The 23,035-nt window shown below is 39.8% G+C and overlaps 1 protein-coding gene across 1 annotated transcript in view; it reads right to left on the reverse strand.

The window, feature by feature from the left end:
* LOC121402102 overlaps positions 1 to 18,049 on the reverse strand; it is a 56,483-nt gene extending 38,434 nt beyond the window's left edge. Inside the window, exons 1-2 of the mRNA XM_041587988.1 lie at positions 17,873 to 18,049; positions 1,519 to 1,538 (exon numbers count right to left, since the gene is read on the reverse strand). Of these exons, the coding sequence (XP_041443922.1) occupies positions 1,519 to 1,538; positions 17,873 to 17,891 (39 nt within the window). The 5' untranslated portion in view covers positions 17,892 to 18,049. The remainder of the gene's footprint in view (positions 1 to 1,518; positions 1,539 to 17,872) is intronic.
* Between the last annotated feature and the right edge of the window lie 4,986 nt (positions 18,050 to 23,035).

Raw genomic sequence — 23,035 nt, forward strand, 5'->3', positions numbered from 1 at the left:
CTTCATGTAGGCTTTTAATAGCTTCAAATGGTTCAAGGGACCTCTGCCATTGACTCCTACATAACCTCGACAGGCTTTAGATGGTGTATTTTCTGAGCTATTTCTAGGGTTGGGGTATAATAATAGGATTAAACTTGTATGAGGATCTCCAAGAAGTAAAGTAATTACTTAACCCATTAGGGAAGTGGCCCAGGAGCCCAGGCCCTGAGCCCTCAGCACATGGAGCAGATAAACTGAAAAATACTATGGAGCAGGCACTCAAATGAAGGCAATTTGCCACCAAGTTGTTGCCTGTGGACACAATAAACTTTGCTACAACAACTTGTTGGGAAATTGGCTTCATTTGAGTGCCTGCTTCATAGTATTTTTCGGGTAATAATACATTTTGAAAACCTTTTTTTTTTTAAAAAAAAATCTCGAAAATGTGAGTTGACAAAAAAAACAACAACTCAAAATCTTAATAAATCTGCCCCTAAGTTGATATTTGATCCCCCATATACTATATGGGATCATTGCGTGGCAACCTACAGTGCTATCTGCCAATTTGTATGTACAGTAGGCCACTTAAAGTGCACTTGACCATATCTGTCAGTTTAGTTTGGCACAGAAAGGGTTAGCTTATTGTTCAGTTTGGCTTCAAGCATTATTGGAATAATTAGCAAGTATATCTACAAAAAATAGGGAAAGATAAAACATCAGAAAAAAAACAGGGGCAAAAAGTGTAACAGCAACCAGGCTATGGAAATCTAAGATGCAATCTAAAACTGACAGTTGTCATTGGTGGAAGGGATATATGTTTTTTCACACTGATAAAAAACATTTACTTGTAAAAAAAAAAATCTGATGGCTTAAAGAAGAATGAAAGGGTTAATCACCAGAGTGTTCCAAATATTAGACCTCCCCCAATGACTGTAATCACATACCCAATACCCCAGGCTGGTGCTCCTGTTATCAAAAAACTGCACCCAACATTTGGCACCCCCCAATGATATACACTTTTATTCCCCTCCATGTTACATGCTGCTCTGTGAACAGTTACATAAAGTAACATTGTAGCAACCAACCAGATGTCTTCTTTCAAAAAGAAAATGCTTCTCACCTATTGGTTGCTCCAGGTCACTAGCCTGATGCAAACTTTGCAAGTTCTAATACATTACACCAATAAATTCTTATATTGTAATAGGGATGCACCGAATCCAGGATTTGGTTCTGGATTTGGCCAAGATTCATCCTTTTTCAGCAGGATTCAGCTGAATTTAAGTGCCTGGCCTGAATTCAAAAAAATTACATGGCTTTTCGTCACACAAACGAGGTCAAAAATTTTTTAACCGCACGCTGTGCACGCAGTTCTCTTTTCCCCATAATTTACATATTTAAATTAGGGTTCGGATTCGTTTCAGTATTTGGCCGAATCTTTTACAAAGAATTCGGGATTCGGACGAATCCTAAAATAGTGGATTTGGTGCATCCCTATTAATAACTAAACAAAGGAGGGAAAAGGTTTTAAATGATACTCACAAAGCTGGAAGTGCCTTCTTCTTTTATATGAAAAGGAAAAAAGAAATGTGATAAGCATAAAATATTAAGTCTATATCAGCTGCACAACCGCATGATAATAATCAGTGGATAATAATCAGTGTATTTCAGAATCACTGCCAATGGAGTCTATGTTCAAATACAACTGTTTTATTTTTTGTTCTCTCAAAAAAATATATATACATATATATATATATATATATATATATATATATATATATATATATATATATATATATATATATATATCTGTATACCCAGGCCTTACAGATTTCTTTATTCTGCTACTGATATTTACTTTTTAGGTAATACAATAACAGTGCAAGTTGAGAACAGCAGTCCCCTAATCATAGAGCAATGCAAGCAGATTGGGGATCACAGTAACCCACTGCAACATGCTGTATCCGTTAGTATTCCAAAATATATATATATCTCATGATCCCTATATACACAGTCTTGTGTTTACTCCAAGGAACCAGGTGATACACTGCTATCATGGTCCCTTTACCTTTCTAAATGATGGTCCTATGATTTGCAATTTGTGCATTTGGCAAGCTCCTGCTGACAATGGGATCCATTATCTGGAAACCCGTTATCCAGAAAGCTCCGAATTACAGGAAGGCCGTCTCCCATTGACTCCATTTTAATTAAATAATTCAGATGTTTAAATTTGATTTATTTTTCTCTGCAATAATAAAACAAAATGTATTTAATGTTTAAATTAATTTTAAGCACACGTGGAAGCCTATTTATTGAAGATTGGATTTTAGTGGTTTTAGGAGTTTTTGAAACCATGACCTTAGCTCACTTTCTCTAAAACCATAAATGTTTTAAAACTTATTAAAAAATCTGAACTGAAAAAGCACAAATGGGGAAAGTTGCAGAAAAGTCTTGAAACCTATGATTTTTTCCTATTGTTGCTCAAAAGCCAACATCAAAAATACCCAAAAACCTCTGAAACCAAAAATCAAAGAAATATCTACCAGTGGTAAAAGGGACATCTAACATTGATTAGAATTCGGAATTGTCGCAGTTTTGTCACATAATAAATCCTGAAAAAGCTGTTCTTTTTTTCCCGTTACTTTTTTAGTTTTTGCCGTCAAAAAGCCAAACTCGAAAAAGTTGCAGCTTAATAAATCGGCCTCTTAATGTCATTTTTTATTTTCTGAAATCCATAGTGTGCATTTCGGGGGTGATATGCTTATATACAGAACTGTGCATGGCAACACATAGCACTGCCTTGTTTACAAGAATGATATAATTGAATGTGTTCCTATAGCCAAGGAAGTGGTTTCTGTACCTTCGCTATGTTTTGCTGTGTCTGCTAGAAGAACCATAGAGCTTTGGTCAAGCTAACAATATGATGGAAGCCACAAGAAGGTTAATTTAGTGAATTTCTATTTAAACCTTACTCTGCAAGCTGTAATGGTGAGCAAAGGTTCCAGGTAATGGGTGGAGATTGGTGTTTACAGGTGACACCAAAGAATTTTGTTCTGGTCAAAGGGTAAAGTCTACATTTTAGGATAAGTAAGATCATATGCTGATATATCAATCACCCCTATGTCATAAGGGAGATAATGATCCACTCCGAGTCTTTTTCAGACTTTATTTCATGGTACCATTTAATGTGAGGAGGAATGTAGGCTTACTAAACTTCAGGACCAGATCATTATGTCCCTCATTGGCTGACATCTCATCATGTGACCGAAATAGTTTTTTAAAGTATTTCTTTCCTACTGGCAATGGATTTAGGTTCCCCTCCCACCAGTTCTTTATCATATCCATGATACAGTGGGTAACTACCAGGGGAGCAGAGGGTGCAATTGCACCAGGGCCTGCTCCCCTTCAGGCCGCCGGAGACCGTACCACTGCAAACACGGTAAGGAAACCACACGTCTGGGGGGGTTGGCGGGGCCCGGAAGAGGATAGTTACGTTTGCCCATGATTAAGAACCTTGCAGGAATGATACGCGAAGGACCTATGGAGATGTACCTATACTTTTATGTCAATAAAGACTTATTTTTTTAAAACTTTTTGAAAATATTTTTGGCCCTGTGGATTCCTCCCCCCCCCATGGAGTGCCGGAGAGTACAGTTCTTTTGCTGTGTTCTCGGTTTGTCGCTCCCTGAAGGTGGGGGTCTGTGGCTGGTGCACCTGTACCACATGATCTACTTGGTGACATTGTTATTATGGAGCACCTATCATTTTTCTTTATTGCGATAGTTAATTTGCTGCCATGATAATTATTCTTGTTGCAAATTTATCTCCAATGCAATTTTACAAGTGCACTCTGAGCAGGGCCCCCATCAGGAATCACAGGATTCTATTCCATTCCATTAGCAGGGCCCACCACCCCAAAGAACTCCAGTTTTGAACCCATGATTCACCTGGGTCTCTAGGCAGAGGACCCTGCTAACTGTATTTGGCAATACTGTATTCACGAGGCATTTGGGTGTTAACTATTCAGATGTGCAAGTTAGTGAGTGCTGGTTGCACACTAAGGATGCAGAATGCAGTCAGACCATGGATATAGCTGCAATTTGTGCCCTTGCACCTTTGTCCATGTTCATAGTAAACAATCCCTTTTATCTACTACATATGCACCCAGCATCACAGCTCATTGAATAGAGCATCTACTAGAGATAGGCAGAGGGCCCTGGGTTTCTCCAAAAACAAAAATATTTTTTTTACCAAACAGGGGTAGAATTTACTGCTGAATTCTTTATCATTGAAGAAAAAGATCCTTATTTACACGTAGTGTCCCCTTCCACCAGAGGGTGGCAATAAAGAGCCGCGTATCGGCCTATCCTGTGACAAAGTCAATTAAAGGCCTGATAATATCTGAAGCAGTAACAGAATACAAGCTGTAAGTATTGGCAATTTCTACTTGGCACTGCCTAAAATAGATTAAAAGGGTACACGCTTTGATATCTGCCTTAATTTGTAGGATGTTCGTTATGTGTCAGCTTTTATTGCTGCAAATTGAAAGCTTTTTAACCCTTTGAGAGTACAGAGAGATGGGATCCATGCTGGACACTGTGTCTGTGCTCCGCTCTGCACCCAATTATCTGTGCATTCTCTCAGCAAGGAGATACCGGTCCCTGTACAGGGTGAAGTTCTTGTGACAGTATATATGATATACAATGTAGTTCCTAGGTAGCGCAGTGTTACTAAATACAGCCCAGTACTGCTTGGGGTGAAAAAATGAGATAATACTGAACACGGGAATACAAAATTCTAGATCCAGTTCTGTGCTGAACAAATACCTGTGTTATCAGCCATATGCTATGAGCACTGAGACCATAAAAGTTATTTGTATATATAGATTGTATATACAGGTATGGGGAAATCCGTTATCCAGAAAGCTCCGAACTACAGAAAGGCCATCTCCCATAGACACCATTATATCGAATAATCCATTTTTTAAATGATTTCCTTTTTCTCTGTAATAATAAAACAGTACCTTGTACTTGAACCCAACTAAGATACAATTAATCCTTATTGGAACCAAAAACAGCCTTTTGCGGTTATTTAATGTTTAAATGATTTTCTTAAAGTATGAAGATACAAATTACGGAAAGATCCGTTATCTGGAAAACCCCAGGTCCCGAGCATTCTGGCTAACAGGTCCCATACCTGTACAAAAAAAACACAATTTGCTCGATTCTATTTGAGGCCAAATGAACAGATAAAAAAGAGTTTGTTTATTACCCTGGGGGCACAAGAGCACTAAAGGACACAAAAGTCCCACAAGCAAGATGAATTAAGGGGCATTATTAAAATGCCCTGCACGATATACATTATTTTCCTTTGACATTTTAAGTGAAAAAAAATGTGCATTTTTTCTAACATTTACTGTAAAATTTCCCAGTAAAGGTTTGGAACCTGTTATCCAGAATTCTCAGGACCTGGGGTTTTTCAGATAACGGATCTTCATTAGTGATGGGCGAATTTGCACCGTTCCGCTTCACCGAATAATTCGCAAAACGGTGCCGGCGTCTCGTTTGGCGCCGGCGTCCGTTTTCGGCACTGGCATCCGTTTTTTCTGAATTTTTTTTGGATGCCGGCGAATTTTCGCCAGCGAATTTTTGCGGGCGTTTCGCAAATTCGCGCCTAGCGAATACATTCGCCCATCACTTATCTTCATACCATAATTCAACCAAAATAAGGTTTAAACATAAATTAAACCCAGTAATATTGTTTTGCTGTCAATAAGGATTAATTAGATCTTAGTTGGGATCAAGTATAAGCTACTGTTTTATTATTACAGAGAATAAGGAAGTCATTTTTAAAATTTTAATTATTTGGATAAAATGGGAGAAGGCATTTTCATAATTTGGAGCCTTCTGGATAATGGGTTTCCAGATAACAGATCCCATATTTGTATTACACTTACTTTTGTAGCCAGAGCCCAATAGCCAGATCCCATTAGCCCGATAGCCAGGCAAGACCCTGGGCTTTGAGTCATGACAGATTCAAATGGTGCAAATAACAGATTTGCACCATTAATTATAACCTGTGTTTGGACTAGAAAGAAATGACATTGGCCTAATTCCCATTACTTTATTTTCGATTCACAGTAGCAGCCTCTGGCAGATAAGATAGGTAATCCAGTACTTTCCTGCCTTTGTGACTCCCTGTTCCATGGCATTTCCCCAGCTGTACTGATATGGATATACCTACTCATCCTCTTGCTCTTTCCGTGCCTCTTGTCATTATCAAGAAGTTTTAAAGTCTTTAATTTTAGCAGGCTTTCATGTATACATGAGCAATTGAGGCTGGTATTACCACTTTGGCTAATTTTGAGCAAACTGTGTTTTTAGCACATACTGTATGCTTGTATGTATGGGCAAATCTAAAACAATTATTTTGGAATCTGTTCTGGGAAAAAATAAGATACTAGACACAATGTGTACCCAATTTACCTCATAGTGCAAGCTTAATTGTATCCTTTTGGTGCAATAGCTTTTTTTGCACTTTGTCTGCTGCACTTGCATTTGCGTTAGACCCGGTATGTCTCCATTTGTCCTGTTCACATAAAACTGTTCCCATAAAACTAATGGGAAACATTTGCCCAGAGCAGAGCTGTCTAACCTTGTGTACGATTTAAAAGGTATCAGTACTATGCAGCTGCATTGTTTACATCTCAAATTCAGACTATAAAATCCTGCATTGTTCACACATGTAATCCCCCACTTGTAACAACTCTATTGATCACCTGATCACACTTCAAACAAACTACTGAAGGTGCACCAGGTCCAGATAAATTTCCCTGCCTCCTGCTGTATTCTGCCTGCCCTATGCTCCCTGTGTGTGCCATACTCTGCCTGCCCTATACTCCCTGTGTGTGCCATACTCTGCCTGCCCTATACTCCCTGTGTGTGTCATACTCTGCCTGCCCTATGCTCCCTGTGTGTGCCATACTCTGCCTGCCCAATGCTCCCTGTGTGTGCCATACTCTGCCTGCCCTATGCTCCTTGTGTGCCATACTCTGCCTGCCCAATGCTCCCTGTGTGTGTCATACTCTGCCTGCCCTATGCTCCCTGTGTGTGTCATACTCTACCTATCCTATGCTCCCTGTGTGTGCCATACTTTGCCTGCCCTATGCTCCCTGTGTGTGCCATACTCTGTCTGCCCTATGCTCCTTGTTTGCCATACTCTGCCTGCCCAATGCTCCCTGTGTGTGCCATACTCTGCCTGCCCTAAACTCCCTGTGTGTGCCATACTTTGCCTGCCCTATGCTCCCTGTGTGTGCCATACTCTGTCTGCCCTATGCTCCTTGTTTGCCATACTCTGCCTGCCCAATGCTCCCTGTGTGTGCCATACTCTGCCTGCCCCATTCTCCCTGTGTGTGCCATACTCTACCTGCCCTATGCTCCCTGTGTGTGCCATACTCTGCCTGCCCCATGTTCCCTGTGGGTGTCATACTCTGCCCACCCTATGCTCCCTGTGTGTGCCATACTCTGCCTGCCCTATGCTCCCTGTGTGTGCCATACTCTGCCTGCCCTATGCTCCCTGTGTGTGCCATACTCTGCCTGCCCTATGCTCCCTGTGTGTGCCATACTCTGCCTGCCCTATGCTCCCTGTGTGTGCCATACCCTGCCTGCCCTATGTTCCCTGTGCATGTCATACTCTGTCTGTGTCTGCCATGCTCTGCCTGCAGAAGTGAACCTGGTACAGGTTTCCTAGCATTTGGAAATACTTGATAGGCAGCCCCTAAGGTGTTTAATCATGTGCTGTGGGGTTGCTGTGTTATTCACAGAGGGGGATAAGGAAAATGGATTTATGGGTATGTCTTAATATGGTTTAATAATCTTGTTTCACATATGAGTGATGAATGATATCCCTGCAGTGAGCACCAACCATTTGGTTTTTTGGTGTGCTACCACCATTAATGTGGACATGGTCTTGCTGTAACATGGGTGTGGTTTAAAACAGGGGGTGGTCAACACTGGTTTCCAAAAAAATTCCAGCCCTTGGCACCACAGAAGTTGGACAGCACTGGCCCAGAGGAAAGATGCTTTCATGCTTTGTTTGACCCTACCTATCCTCCCAGATCTGTGCTACGGGGAACCACTGGCCGATGTGGTTCTTGTCTAACAAGTCCCTGTACTCCTGCAGTCTCATCAGACAGTTGGTCTCTACATGTATGGATGACAACTGATTAGACTCACAAGTGAGTGTTATATGTTACACATTAGTCAGTCGGGGGATGGGCTGGGAAATTGATCTAAAGTCTGACCCGACTACTGATACTTGCAGTTTGATGTCTTGCACCTTGAGTGATACAGAGATACCTTTACCCTTAAATAAAACTGTAGGCTCATTTTATTAATGGAAGCAAGTCTTCGGAGTAGCAAAAAAACTATTTAATAATCCCTTCCATAAAAAGTAAACTTCCTCTTTAAGTTTGAATAAATGACAGGCCACGGTGACTTATTCGGTGAGAGAATTTAGGTCCACATGAGGCAATGTAGTTATCTCAAAAGGCCATTTAGGTTAATACAAGATTAATTGATACAAACGTACAGCCGTATACTTCTCCAGTTACAAATCTGTCAAATTCCTAAGCATTTTAAACACTGTGCTGTTTGTATATGACAAAATTGCAATCTTTTTTATTTATTTTTATATATTTTTTTTAATATTATTTTTATCAGAATTTCCTGATTTTTCTATGAAGCAGAATGGGGCTCCTGTGAGACGTTGACCATCTCAGAGTGCGGTTTCTATTTCTACACGTTATTAGGAGGCTGAGGAATCGCCAAGGTCATCTACTTTGTGGTTTAGCAAGTTACTGAGTTTCTCATTTCCTATAATGGCGATAACATCTTCTGACTCGGATTCTGTTAAAATCTGAATTTTGTGCACATTTGGGAGTAAAAGTCAACACATCGCCCCTGCACAAGGGGAACCATATTTCAGTATATTATTTCAGTAGAATGCCTTGTATTTGACATGGGGTATAGTTTACTGATTCACTTGCAAATATCTTCTGCTAAACAGTGTCATAAATGTGGAGTTGATTTTTTTATTTAGAAATATTTTTTTTAAGCTCTAGGCTGGAATTTTCTCAGGTTGTGTTGGGATTGGATGCAGGGATCTCCTGGTTTTCCGTAATTACTGGAGAACAATGGCAGTGGTTCCTGCTCGGGGAACCCTGGAGCTCTCACCACCTCCAAATGTGGTGCTAGTTTATTGCATTGTGGGTAAATAAAACATGGTAAAAGGTGAACTTTTCACACTACACAAAATAAAAAACAATCAGCCTTTAGGTCCAATTTTTTAAAATCCCGAATGGCTTATTTTTCAGAAATGTGCCCCCCAGACTACAATTTAATAGGGCAATAGGGTCACAGAGAAAGCAATGTAACCAATCAAATGTATCCCTTCAAACTGTATAGCACTGTATTCTATCAAATGAATTGGTTTCCATGGGTTACAAGAACTGGAGCCAACTTGGGGGGAGGTCTGAAACATATAAAAGTTACAAAACTGAACTATCGCTGAAGTGCAAGATGGGGTATGGGCAAAGGAAGCAGCTGATAATGAAACATCTTTCCCAGTGGAATAAATAGGGAGCTGAGTGCACCATGTTCAGTACAGGTATGGGATCCGTTATCTGGAAACATTTTATCCAGAAAGCTCAGAATTATGGAAAGGCCATTTACCATAGACTCAATTTTACCCAAATAATCCACATTTTTAAATCTTATTTCCTGCTCTGTAAAAAAAACCAGTACCAATACTTTAACACTTAATCCAAACAAAGATATAAGTAGTCTTTATTGGAAGCAAAACCAGCCTATTTGGGTTTATTTAATGTTTACATGATTTTTAAGTACTTGAGGTATCAAGATCCAAACTATGGAAAGATCCGTTATCCGGAAAACTCTAGGTCCCGAGCATTCTGTATAACAGGTCCCATACCTTCCATCTGTAGACATGACTCCTTATTACTAGAGTTAGCAGTCTTTGGCTCATCACTTACACCCTATAGCAAGTGTTAATATTAGAAGATATAACTGTGGAAAGGTATTTGTGGTTGACCACATGCAAACTGCTATCATGCTTTACCTTTTGCACTATTTCTGTGTTGCCCAAGTACCATCATTGTGCACAAAGAGTCCTCTGTGGCTGGTTTTTGTATAATAATCACTATATTTAGCCTCGCTGCTCTACAAACCATTGCACATTCACATGCATATTTTTAGGATTCTGTGCTAAAATTATTAGTTTTTTTGCTAGTGTGCTTATTTGCACAGTTTTTAGAGTCGTGTATCCATATAAAGTAACGCCATTGTCCCTTCCAGAAGTCTTCGTGGGAAGATATTCTATACCAAAGAAGGTATTTTATTTCATGGCAATAATAGAAGTCTGATTATAGTCTACACAAAGCCCTGCCAATAAATTAGCTCTTTATTAATGTAAAATTAGCCACCCCAGATTTATATTCATGTATGCATTGATGAATATTAATTTTATTCACAATATTCATTAAAAGCAACCAAGCTTGCTGAACAGCAGGTGTACATTTCTAGAATTGTCATTTAATAATTTCTAATTAAAGCACTTCCTTGATCCTGTCACTCACAGAACCCGGGCCTGACAAGTGATACCAATCCGACATGGGCCCGTTTTACGGTTTCCTGACAGGAGGAAATGAAATGCGCCACTGGGGAGAGCCATCAAGTGCGTTCAATTTATAATGGTAGCAGGTTTTTTACTAAAATGTTTAATGTACGTCTATTAGAAATATGTGTTTTATTACTTTTATTGAACAGCATTACATGTTTGGTTTTATATACCCTTTAATCAACCCAAAGCAACAGGGAAAAATCATTTAATAGTTTAGACTCTAATTAAATTGTTGCCGCTGCTCACCCTGGCCAGTTCCCTTCTAGCTGGTGCTGGACAAGTGAATGAGAAGCAGTCTGGGGCTCGTGGTGGCTTTTTGGGCAACATTGAATGAAATGTAATTATTCCGCCGCACACCTGTAAGTCACTTAAACTGCAATGGTGGTGCTGGTCCTCTGTTGGCCCGGCCGGGTCCCTTAGCAACAGCAATCGTTTGGAAACAGATCCACACACACACAAGATTATGCAGTCGGGGGGTTGACCCCTTTTATTGTGCCACCAGAAATTCCAACAAAAAAGATCAAAAAGGGTCTGGTAGATTGACAAAGGAGGAAGCCAACAGGAATGCCCAGTGTCAAAACAATACCCTCAATGTGTACTTGTGAATGACTTGGGCAGCAAAGGTTGCGTGACTAAGATCTAATTAATCCTTATTGGAAGCAAAACCAGCCTATTGGGTTTATTTAATGTTTAAATGATTTATTAGTAGAGATCCAAATTATGGAAAGTCCCCTTATCTGGAAAAGCCCAGGTCCCAAGCATTTTGGATAACAGGCCCCATACCTATACTCAAAAAAATACAAAAAAGAATGCAAAAAGGGCAAATATGATTTAATAACGCTTTTAAACGGTGAGCTATTACACAATCATGCCAACAATGGGGGTCATGTATCAACACTGAGCAAATTTGCATCTGGGCAGTAACCCATGGCAACCAGATGATTGCTTTTTTCAACCTGCAGCTGGCTTAAAAAAGCGAATCACTGGTTGCTATAGGTTACTGCCCAGGAGCAAATTTGCCCAGTGATTATAAATGAGCCCCAGAGTGTTCCCAACTAATGTGTCCTCCTGATACATGAGTTGTTAGTTTAACAGTATGGGGTAGATTTATTAGGGGTCGAATTGAAAATTCGTATTCAAATTTTTAATAAAAAATTTTATGGTCAAAACTGTCAAATTCGACTAAGGAATTATCCAAACTTCATTCGTGTTTTTTTAAATATTCGAATTCGATTTTCGAGATTTATCATACTCTCTAGCCCTTTAAGAATTCGAATTTGACTATTCGCCACCTAAAACCTGTAGAATTGCTGTATAAGTCAATGGGAGAGGTGCAGTGACCAATTTGGAGATGTTTGTAATTGTGCATATATTGTAGTGCTTGGCTCAAACACCTCACAATGTGATTACGTTCTTATTATCAAGCACAATTGCCTCTTCCCAGACTTCACATCTTGCTTTTAACACTCTTAGGCTAAGGCCACACTAGGCGATAGCGCCGCGATTTGACTCGCGGTGACTTTTCGCGGCGACTTTTCGTCGCGACTTTTAAGCAATCACTGGGGAAACTTTTGCGCTGGCGTCTATGGGGAATCGCGTAAAATCGCCAGCGTAAAAACACACGCGGTGATCTTTTCTCTACTGTCGCTCGAAATTGCCTCGCTAGGCGATTTCGAGCGACAATAGAAAAAAGATCGCCGCGTGTGTTTTTACGCTGGCGATTTTACGCGATTCCCCATAAACGCCAGCGCAAAAGTTTCCCCAGCGATTGCGGCTTAAAAGTCGCGGCGAAAAGTCGCCGCGAGTCAAATCGCGGCGCTATCGCCTAGTGTGGCCTTAGCCTTAAACACAATAGTCAGTGCAATTAGATAACAATCCTGCTCACTTCTCTCCCCAACTGTTGGGCTCATTTCTAGTGACGAGTAATGATGGGCGAATTTATTCCCCAGGTGCAAATTTGCGGTGAATTTCTGTGTTTCACCGCCGACTAATAAATTCCCGAAAATTCTTCAAAATTTTTTTGACGCCGGCAACAATTTTGACGCTGGCAACAATTAAAGGCACCCATTGACTTTCAAAATTTTTTTGCTGTTTTGCGAATTTCGCAGGAATTTGTGAATTTTCCGGCAAAGTGAAATGGAAGAAATCCGCCCATCACTAGTAATGAGCGAATATTTTTGCCAGTATTGGATTCATGGCAAAATTCTGCATTTCACCATCTGGATATGTTTTTGTTAAACGGCGTCAAAAATTCTCTGCAACAAAAAAGTCACCGGAACAAAAATGGTGCAGAGGCAAAAAAGTCGCCATAAGAAAAAAGCTCATTAACTTTAATGCATTTGGACAAAAAAGTCACAAAAAAAGTCACCATAAGAAAATGCCTATTGACTTCTCTGCAAAAAGTTGCAGAGACAAAAAAAGTTGCCACAAGAAAAAATTCCCATTGGAGTAAGAAAAATTTAGTGTTTGTAAAAAATTGGCATGTGTAAAAAAAATTCTGACACCCATTGACTTCAAAGCGTTATGCACATTTTTTGACGTTTCACTGATTTTTTCACAGTTTTGCAAATTTTTTGGCGAAACGGGAAAGATTTGCTCATCTCTAGTCTTTTCTCCATAGGGATGATGCTGCACCTATAACCTTATAGATTGTAAGTTCAGATGCCATATAATTGCGCTTCCATGCCTCACAGCAATATCTGTGTTGACACCCTCAATGTGCTGCTAATTGGTTCACAGAACAACGAATGTTTTGTTGGAATGGTGGGGATTTCAAGTTGATATGAGGAACACGCCATGAAAGTGCAAGCCATGAAATATAAAATATCTATGTATATAAAGAGGGTTATTTATCAAGCTCCAAATATCCATACCTCGAATAATTCGTTGGTTTTTTGGAGCAAAAAAAAAAAAAACTTAGAATTTTTTGAGATTTATTAAAGTCTGATGGTCTAAAAACTCATAATACAAAACCCCGACATCTAAAAGCTCTCGAGGTCCTGTATAAGTCAGTGGAGAAGGTTTCAGTGTCTGGTCTGATGTCAGTACTGATATCCAAAGATTTTGGTTTTTCGGAGCAAAAAACTCAGAAAACTCTGAAAAAAAATCTTAGTTTTTTCGGAAAACTCCGAACAATTCAGATTTTTTGGGGAAGATGCCATAGACAGTTACTATTTAGTGAGCTGGTGTGTGTGTGTGTGTGTGGGGGGGGTCTGTGTACTTTAAATGGCAGGAACTATTTTGATTCCCAGTCTGGACCTGATGTAATTCACAATTTGCCAAATTAACTTGTACAGTGATCACAACTAGTGACTCATGGGCAACATGTTTCTCCCAGTGGCCTCAAAGCAGGTGATTATTTTTGAATTCCAGGCTTGGAGGCAAGTTATAGTTTTATAAAAACCAGGTGTACTGCCAGATAAAGTCCCGGTAGGCTGCCAGTCCACAAATAGGCTACCAAATTACCGATCACCGCCCTTATTTTGCATCTACAGGAACATTTTTTATGTTTGTGTTGCTCGAACTCTTTTTATATCTGAATGTTGCTCATGAGTGGAAACGTTTGGAGACCCCTGCACTAGCAATTTTATTAGGACCTTTCCTGACCAAGGTCTCAGTATGTGGCCGATATTTTTTAAATTGTTTCTCACAATTTTTGAAAGACCAGTACCTTCATAATATACATCTACATATAAGCACCAGAGTTGTAGGAGGTGTTGTTTTGGTTTTCATTGCCACCTTTCTTCCAATAGACTCCTCACTTGTTCCAATGCACTAGTAACATTGTGCGCAAGATCATAAAAGCCCCAACTGGTAGGACGGCATGAGTCAGTAGGGCTTGTGGTCAGCAGGACATGGTGAAGATGCTGTGGACACTTCTGAGCTGCACCTTATGGAAGTCCATGTACTTGATGGCTAGTGGCTCTGTGGTCCAGAATTAGCAATGATCATGAAGATATGGAAAATGCTCTAAAAAAGTTTACCTTGAATATCAAAGTGGATTTTGTTGAGATTGGTCTTGTTTGCTAAATGACCCCCGTTGACTGCAAATCATATATTTCTTTGCCGTGTTGCCAGTAGCAACGGGCATACATTGGAAAGCATATTCTTGTTAATGTGACAGTTGTAACATATACATGTTCTCTGTGTACTATTAATAGAAGGGATGAAAAGGGTGTAGGAAGAGCCTTTTTCATTATTATAGCAATAATATCGCAGGAGTAGGAGGAGAGCAGAAATGAGTTGGGTTTTCTAAATTGAAATGAAGGCAGGTATTTGTACCAGCTGCAGTATTGTAGATCACACATCAAGATCAATGACAAAGTGAATGCAAATTGAGCAACAACCTCTGAATCTCAGGGGCAAAGTGCAAAATAAATGTTGTGATTTCTACCTGGCACCACAATAACCAGTGAGACCAAAAGTATCTTTTAGACCAGGGGGCCCATTTACTAAGCTCGAGTGAAGGATTAGAAGAAAAAATACTTCGAATTTCGAATGGTGGAATATGGCTACTTCGACCATCGACTACGACTTCGACTTTGAAGTAAAAATCGTTCGACAATTCGACCATTTGATAGTCGAAGTACTGTCTCTTTAAAAAATACTTCGACCACCTACTTTGGCAAATAAAACCTACCGAGGCCAATGTTAGGGGGAAGGTCCCCATAGGCTTCCTAACAATTTTCTGATCGAAGGAAAATCCTTCGATCAATGGATTAAAAAACGATTATTCCTTCGATCGTTCGTAGGAATAGCGCTAAATCCTTCGACTTCGATATTCAAAGTCGAAGGATTTCAATTCGGCAGTCGAATATCAAGGGTTAATTAACCCTCGATATTCGACCCTATGTAAATCTGCCCCCAGGTGTCTCCAAACTTTTTTTTATCCATGAGATACATTCAAATGTAAAAAGATTTGGGGAGCAACACAAACATAAAAAAAAGTTCCTGCAGGTGCAAAATAAAGGATATGGTTGGCTATTGAGTTGCCCTTTGTGGACTGGCAGCCTACAGGAGGCTGTGCTTGGGAGTAAACCTGGGGAAATATTTATTATACTGTGTAAAAAACAGCAACAGTGGGATAATACACCACACACTGCCAGGCTCTGTGAAAAAAACAGCATAAAAAATGTCTGCGTTTTTTCTTAGAGTGCCGGAAGCAATGTAAAGTAACGGCAGCAAATCTGGCATTCCCATGGCGTAAAATTACACACACCTCGATAAACTTGCCGTTTATTTTACAAAGCCTTTCACACAGTTTTTCCTGCGAATTTAATTTTTACACAGCATAATAAATATGCCCCCTGATTTTTATGCAACCAAAATTCAAAAATAAATGCTTTGAGGCCACTGGCAGCAACATCTAAAGGGTTGGCGAGCAACATGTTCCTCACGAGTCACTACTTGGGATCACTGATATATACACTTATGGGATCCTTTATCCAGAAAACCCAATATGCAGAAAGTTCCAAATTACGGGAAGACCATCTCCCACAGATCCATTTTAAACCAATGATTCATGTTTTTCAAAATGTTCCTTTTTTTGTTTTGGTTTTGTAAATAGTACCTTGGACTTGATGGTCACTAAGCTGCATGAGTCCATTTAGGTGGTGAAGAAATCCTATTGGATATATTTAATGTTTAAATAATTTTTAATTAAACGGGGAGGCCCATTTATCAACATTCTCATTTTAGTCGTTTTAGAGGTTTTCAATACCACGAATAAACTAATTTTCTGTAAACCACAAATGCCATGTAATTTATTAAAAGTGCCAAATTACAGGATGGCTGCCTCTCGTAGGGGCAAATTCATTAAGAACCGAAGTTGCGCCGGCGACAGCTTCGACACACTCCGCCGCACTTTGACAGGCGTAGTTTCGCCAGCGCTACACAAATTCACTAAAATGCGAAGTTGCGCTCAGGGAGGTGAAAGGTAGCGAAGTTGCGATAGCGTTAATTCCTCAAGCAAAGCGAAGTTACGCTAGCGATGCCTAATTTGCATATGGCGCCAAGTTAAAGTACAATGGACGTATATGTTGCAGCAAATACATTACACTACACAAGCCTGGGAAAGCTTCATAAAATAAAATAGAGTTTTTATATTGCCCTATACATGTGCCCACTGTATAGTTTATGTGCCATATGTTAGGAAATGTAGGGGGGAAGGAGGGTACCCCCAAAAAAATTTACGACCTTTTTAGCCTATCACCCTTAAAAAAGGAAAAGACTCAGCGTTTTTTCAACTTTTTTTGAAGCAATCCCTATCTATTCTATTGCACTTCGCCTGGTCTCAGGTGGCGAAGGCAAGTCTGGCGCAAGAGGTTCAGTAAAATCCGCAAGTTGGTGAATTAGCGTAGTTACGTCCCATTTGCCATAGCGCAACTTCGCCTGGTGTAAGTGTGCGAAGTAGCGCTAGAGTAGGTACACTTCGCTAGCAAATTTACGCCAGCGCCCGCTTGCGAATTTGCGCTAGCGTTAGCCGCTTTGCCATTTAGTGAATTTGCTCCGTAGACTCAATTTTACCAAAATAATCAAAATTTTAAATATTATTTGCTTTTTTTTATTTTTTCTATAATAATAATAATAATAATAATAATAATAAAAATAGTATCTTGCACTTGATACAAACTAAGATATAATTAATCTTTATTGGAAGCAAAACCAGCCTATTGGGTTTATTTAATATTTACACAAGTTTCTAGTAGACTTAAGTTAAGAAGATCCAATTATGGAAAGATCCGTTATCCGGAAAACCCCAGGTCCCAAGCATTCTAGATAACAGATTCCATACCTGTATAAAAAGTATGAACATCCGGGAAAAAAAATAATTCATGAATGATTGAATAAAAATATGAAATATGGAAAATTACTAGCTAAAAAATATCTTCTGAAAGTCTGTATGGCTAAAAAAAATATCCAATAGGATCAACGTTACTCCCATTGACTTCTATGGGACCTCAACTGTTTTTACTTGCCAAAGTTTTGTATTGGCATTTTTCGTGGTTTTTACACTTGATAAATCTCCAATTTTTACAGTGTTAGAGACAAATTTTACATTTGAATGTCAGTAAATAGGCCCCTTAAAGTATGGTGATCCAAATTACAGAAAGATCCCTTATCCAGATAACTCCAGGTCCCAAGCATTCTGGATTACCTGTCCCATACCTATACAGAAAAAAAAAATAAAGGTACATACCTTCTGTCCATTGAAGCATGATCCCGTATGTTCACAAATAAATTCTGTATGATGATTTCAGATTGGATAACTGGTTCATGCAATAGCTGCAAATCCTTTAATGTTGGTAACTTGTTGCCAAAGGACAGGTTTCTAAAGAAAGTTATAGCAGAGTTTGTCATTTACAGAACGTCACGGCTACAGAACCCAGAGAACCACACACTTCCTCTGTAAGCAGCAGACCTTTCCAACCACATGCAGCGATGTATTCATATACATACCAGCCAATACCCAGTACAGGCTCTAGTACTTCCTGGACTTTACACTTCTGCATCTACTACATTTAGGGGCAGAATTATGAAAATGTGAGTTTAGAGCTTAATAAATAAAAACCCACCCACGTTCTATTCATATACATATTTATCAGTGGGTGAAAGAACTCACCATTAGATAAATAAGGTTTTAAAAATCCCATAGGAATGAATAGAACATGGGTGAGTTTTTATTTATTAAAGGAGAACTAAAATGTAACTAAAGAAGTAGCTAGATATGTTGTACGTTATGTTTTGGGCTTCTGTACCAGCCCAAGGCAACCACAGCCCTTTAGCAGTAAAGATCTGTGTCTCCAAAGATGCCCCAGTAGCTCCCCATCTTCTTTTCTGCTGATTCACTGCACATGCTCTGTGCTGCTGTCACTTACTGAGCTTAGGGACCCACTCACAGGGCCGGATTTCAAATCGCGGCGCCCCCCAGGCCACATTGTCCAAGCGCCGAATTCTTCTATTGCGCACGCCCCCCTGCCGCTGCCGGCACTACATGGTCCTAGCGCCGGCTGCGTGAAGCGGCATCGATCGCAATTTAAATCACGGGAACACTGTGGGGGCAGGGTTGGAGTTTGGCGGCATGCCACCCCTACATTTTTGCCGCCCTAGGCCCGGGCCTATGTGGCCTCACCACAAATCTGGGCCTGCCCACTCACAATATACAGTACACATAGAATAGAAATGTCACAATATAAGGCTGATTAGTAATTAATACATATAATTACTACATGGCAGCACAGAAACCAGTGCAATTAGCATCAGAATTTAATAATCAGCCCTGTAGCATCAGCTTATATTACAGACCAACCTCATTTTCTGCTGGATAATTAGTGACGACCCCTAAGTTTAGCTTCTCAACAGCTGCTCAGAGCCCACTGAGCATGTGAGTGTCACAGACACTTTCCAAGATGGTGACCCCCTGTGACGAGTTTGAAGTCCTGGATCATTGCTGCTATTGACAAACTGTAACTTTAGGCTGGTGCAATAAGTTCAGTATATAAAATATGGCATTTTTAGCCATATTCATTCTTAGGGGGTTAGTTCTCCTTTAAGCTCTGAAATCACATTTTCATAAATCTGTTCAAAAAAACACTACAGAATTCACCAACCAGTTAAAGGTCTGGAAGACCCAAATGAAACAGCCTGATCACTTGCAATTATTATCCAGGATTTGGTAAAATAATGTCTGTGTAGCTGAAACTCAAATTTCTTATCATATCACAAAACCCCAGTTTTGTTTTAATACCCCCTATTTATGTTACTATATTTAATATCCCCTATTTATGTTACTATATTTAATATCCCCTATTTATGTTACTATATTTAATATCCCCTATTTATGTTACTATATTTAGGACAGATATATATATTTATATAGTAATTCAAGAAGGTACCCGTACTCTTTCACCGAATTTCACTTCCCGGGTGCTTGGCCAAATTCAAATGCATAAAAGTTCAAAAGGGACCAGTGCTCTGATTTTTGTTAGGATTATCAGAAAATATTTATTGTCACCTAACTGTGCCTGTAATGTGACATAAATATTTTCTGATAATCCTAACAAAAATTGGAAATTTTATATATATATATATATATACGTATATATATATAATCAAACAGAATGGAATGCACAACAATTAGTATGCAGAAACCTGGGTGCTAGTCCAAGAAGTATGTAGACAAAATGTTGGGATTGACATTTTGTCTACATACTTGTATGGGATTGGCATTTTGTCTACATACAATATTTCGGCTCCACACAGGAGCCTTCGTCTGACGAAGGCTCCTGTGCGGAGCCTAAACATTGGATCACCAATAAATCTCCACTTTCATTTGAACTATTGACTTGATGTATTTCCTCAGAGTGCTGTCAATCCCTGCATTTTGTCTATATATATATATATGTTACAGTTATACAGGAGCAGTGACCAGCTCCATGTTGTAGCTCCCACCCTTCCCAGCTATAGTCAGGTGATCCCACTGGTGTCTAATAAAAGGGCAGCCAAGTTTGGGAGTTTTACTTTGAAAGCAGCGAGTAAGTTGCAGGTAAAACTTAGTCCCTTTGTAAAATGTATAATTAAGCAATAGAATTCTTAATGAATCAGATGAAAATTAAGTGTAGGACTGGCCAGATATGGGATGACTTTGACGTAGTTGGCCAGCTTAAATATATTGCAATATATGGACAAACAATCCCGGTTTTGTTTAAAGGGTAAGGCATTTTTCAGTAGCAGTATGCACAAAATGTCTCTGTCTTAAATATATTGATAATGGGTTGAGTGCAGAGGAATCTTGTATTTGTCTATATGTATTTTGTGGTCACAGCCTCATTGCACCCCCGCCTAATGTTTTTAAAAACTAGTGGTGAGCACAACGTTCCCTTGTTTGTTATAGTTCTACAAGAGCAGTGACCAGCTCCATGTTGTAGCTCCCACCCCCTCCAACTATAGTCAGGTGATCCCACTGGTGTCTAATAAAAGGGCAGCCAAGTTTGGGAGTTTTACTTTGAAAGCAGCTAGTAAGTTGCAGGTAAAACGTATTCGTCCCTTTTATAAAATGTATAATTAAACCATAGAATTCTTAATGAATCAGATGAAAATTGAGCGTAGGACTGGCCAGATATGGGATGACTTTGACGTAGTTGGCCAGCTTAAATATATTGCAATATATGGACAAACAATCCCTGTTTTGTTTAAAGGGTAAGGCATTTTTCAGTAGCAGTATGCACAAAATGTCTCTGTCTTAAATATATTGATAATGGGTTGAGTGCAGAGGAATCTTGTATTTGTCTATATATATATATATATATATATATATGTATATATATATATAGGTTCAGGATCCGTTATCCGGAAACCCATTATCCAGAACGCTCCAAATTACGGAAATTACATCTCCCATAGACTCCATTATAATCAAAAAATCCAAATTTTAAAAAATGATTTCCTTTTTCTCTGTAATAATAAAACAGTACCTTGTACTTGATCCCAACTATAATTAATCCATTTTGGAAGCAAAATCAGCCTATTGGGTTTATTTAGGAGGAAGGGGGGAAGCATATTTCACAATAAGAACGCCAGATGTAGAGCGGCCCCTTTCAAGCGGTGCCAAGACACATTATTTCCTGGCCACTTCATGTCAGCAATACTATGGGTATTCGCCCCGCCCCCATATCCCAGTTAGCATTGTCCCTCCCCCAAAGAAAACGATAAAGGACCCAACCCCTCCTCACTTACTTGTCTTTTTTGCTTAGTCTTCATTCTAGTTAGCATGGGACATCTTGGCGGCAGTTTTTGATCAGATCCAACTCTTCAGAAAGGTTGGCGATTTCTGAGGGCTATTCATTCAGTGAAACTGTCGCATGAAGCCCCCTCAGCAGGAATCCAATTCCTTATTACAGGCTGCTCCAGGTTAGTGATTTGAAAAGTCGCTACTGGTGTGTGGGATCCCAGGTGGTTTTTTTACCAAACATACTTCCTAAGGTGCATGTTTTTCGAGTGCACGTTTTTTTCGCGCGCGTGCGTATGGTCGCGCGCACACGCGTATTGTCGCGCGCACGTTTTGTCGCGCGCACGTTTTTTCTGGCATTTTTCAGCTTTTTAAAAGAAGTCGCCATTTTGGTATGCTGGAAAGTGCATACATTTGGAAGTGGATACTTCAGTTTTTCTGTTCCAGTCAGGTAATTAGATGCCTGTCTTACAGAAAGGTCGGGTTTGTAAAAACTCAATTCTCATTGTTTTTTCTCCTGTATTGCTTGTAGCACACCAGGAGGGACTGAAGTGTACTGGTGATCTCACAGCCTCAGTTACAGCTGCCCTTGTTGCTTGGTATGTCCCTCTTAGTTTTCTCTTAGCAGTGTTTTTTTTTTTAACACTTTCATTTTCAATTGTTTTTTTTTTTTTTTTTTTTGTTGTTGTCTCTTCAGCTTGCCTTATGGAGTCCTTACAGAGGAAAAGAAGGAAGCTTGGCTCTTCTTCTCAAGTTTGTGCAGGCTGCTTTGACGCTCCTTTGCCGGGGAAGAAATTTTGTAAATCATGCTTTGGCCTTCTACTACAGGATACGCCTGTTAGTGAAATCCCTTCAGGCCAAGGGGCTTCAGTGTCCAGGGAGGAGTCTGACTCCTCTGATTTCTCAGGAGAGGAAAGTCTAGAACCGATGTCGGAGTTGTTTTCTGAGGAGGAAGAAGAGGAGACGGAATCTTCATCATTTGATTTGACCTTAATCCCTCCGTTAATTAAAGCAATAAAATTAATCTTGGGAGTAGAAGAGGAAGCGGACGCCCAGAAGTCTAAGGTGCTCCCATCTTCTTCAAAGCCAAAACAATTTTTTCCTCTTTTTCCGGAAGTGGCAGAATTAATCTCGGCAGAATGGGGAAAAGCAGCTAAAAAGGTCTCTTTTGCGTCTATGACTACGAGATTTGCAAAATTATATCCATTTAAAGAACAGGATACCAAGAACTGGGATACAGCCCCAGCAGTGGATTCACCTGTGATTCATTTGGCAAAGAAGACAATTTTGCCAATTGATGATTCGTCAGTACTAAGAGATCCCATGGATAAAAGAGTGGAGACGGAGCTTCGTAAGGCATATCAAGTGGCAGGAGCCTCATGTAAGCCGGCAGTAGCTCTGGTTTCAGTGGCAAAGGCAGTCTCCTTGTGGATCGACAGTTTGGATAAAGCGATTGCTGAAGGTACGGATACAGCTGACATTAGTGCTGGATTATCAGAATTAAAGATGGCAGTGGCATTTATGTCGGAAGCAGCAGTGGATTTGACGCGGTTGGCTTCCAGGTCGATGGCTGTGTCAGTGTCGGCAAGAAGAGCATTGTGGCTCAGATCTTGGGGTGCAGATGCGGCTTCTAAG

This window comes from Xenopus laevis, chromosome 1L (genome assembly GCF_017654675.1).
Source record: "Xenopus laevis strain J_2021 chromosome 1L, Xenopus_laevis_v10.1, whole genome shotgun sequence".
Lineage (NCBI taxonomy): Eukaryota > Metazoa > Chordata > Amphibia > Anura > Pipidae > Xenopus > Xenopus laevis.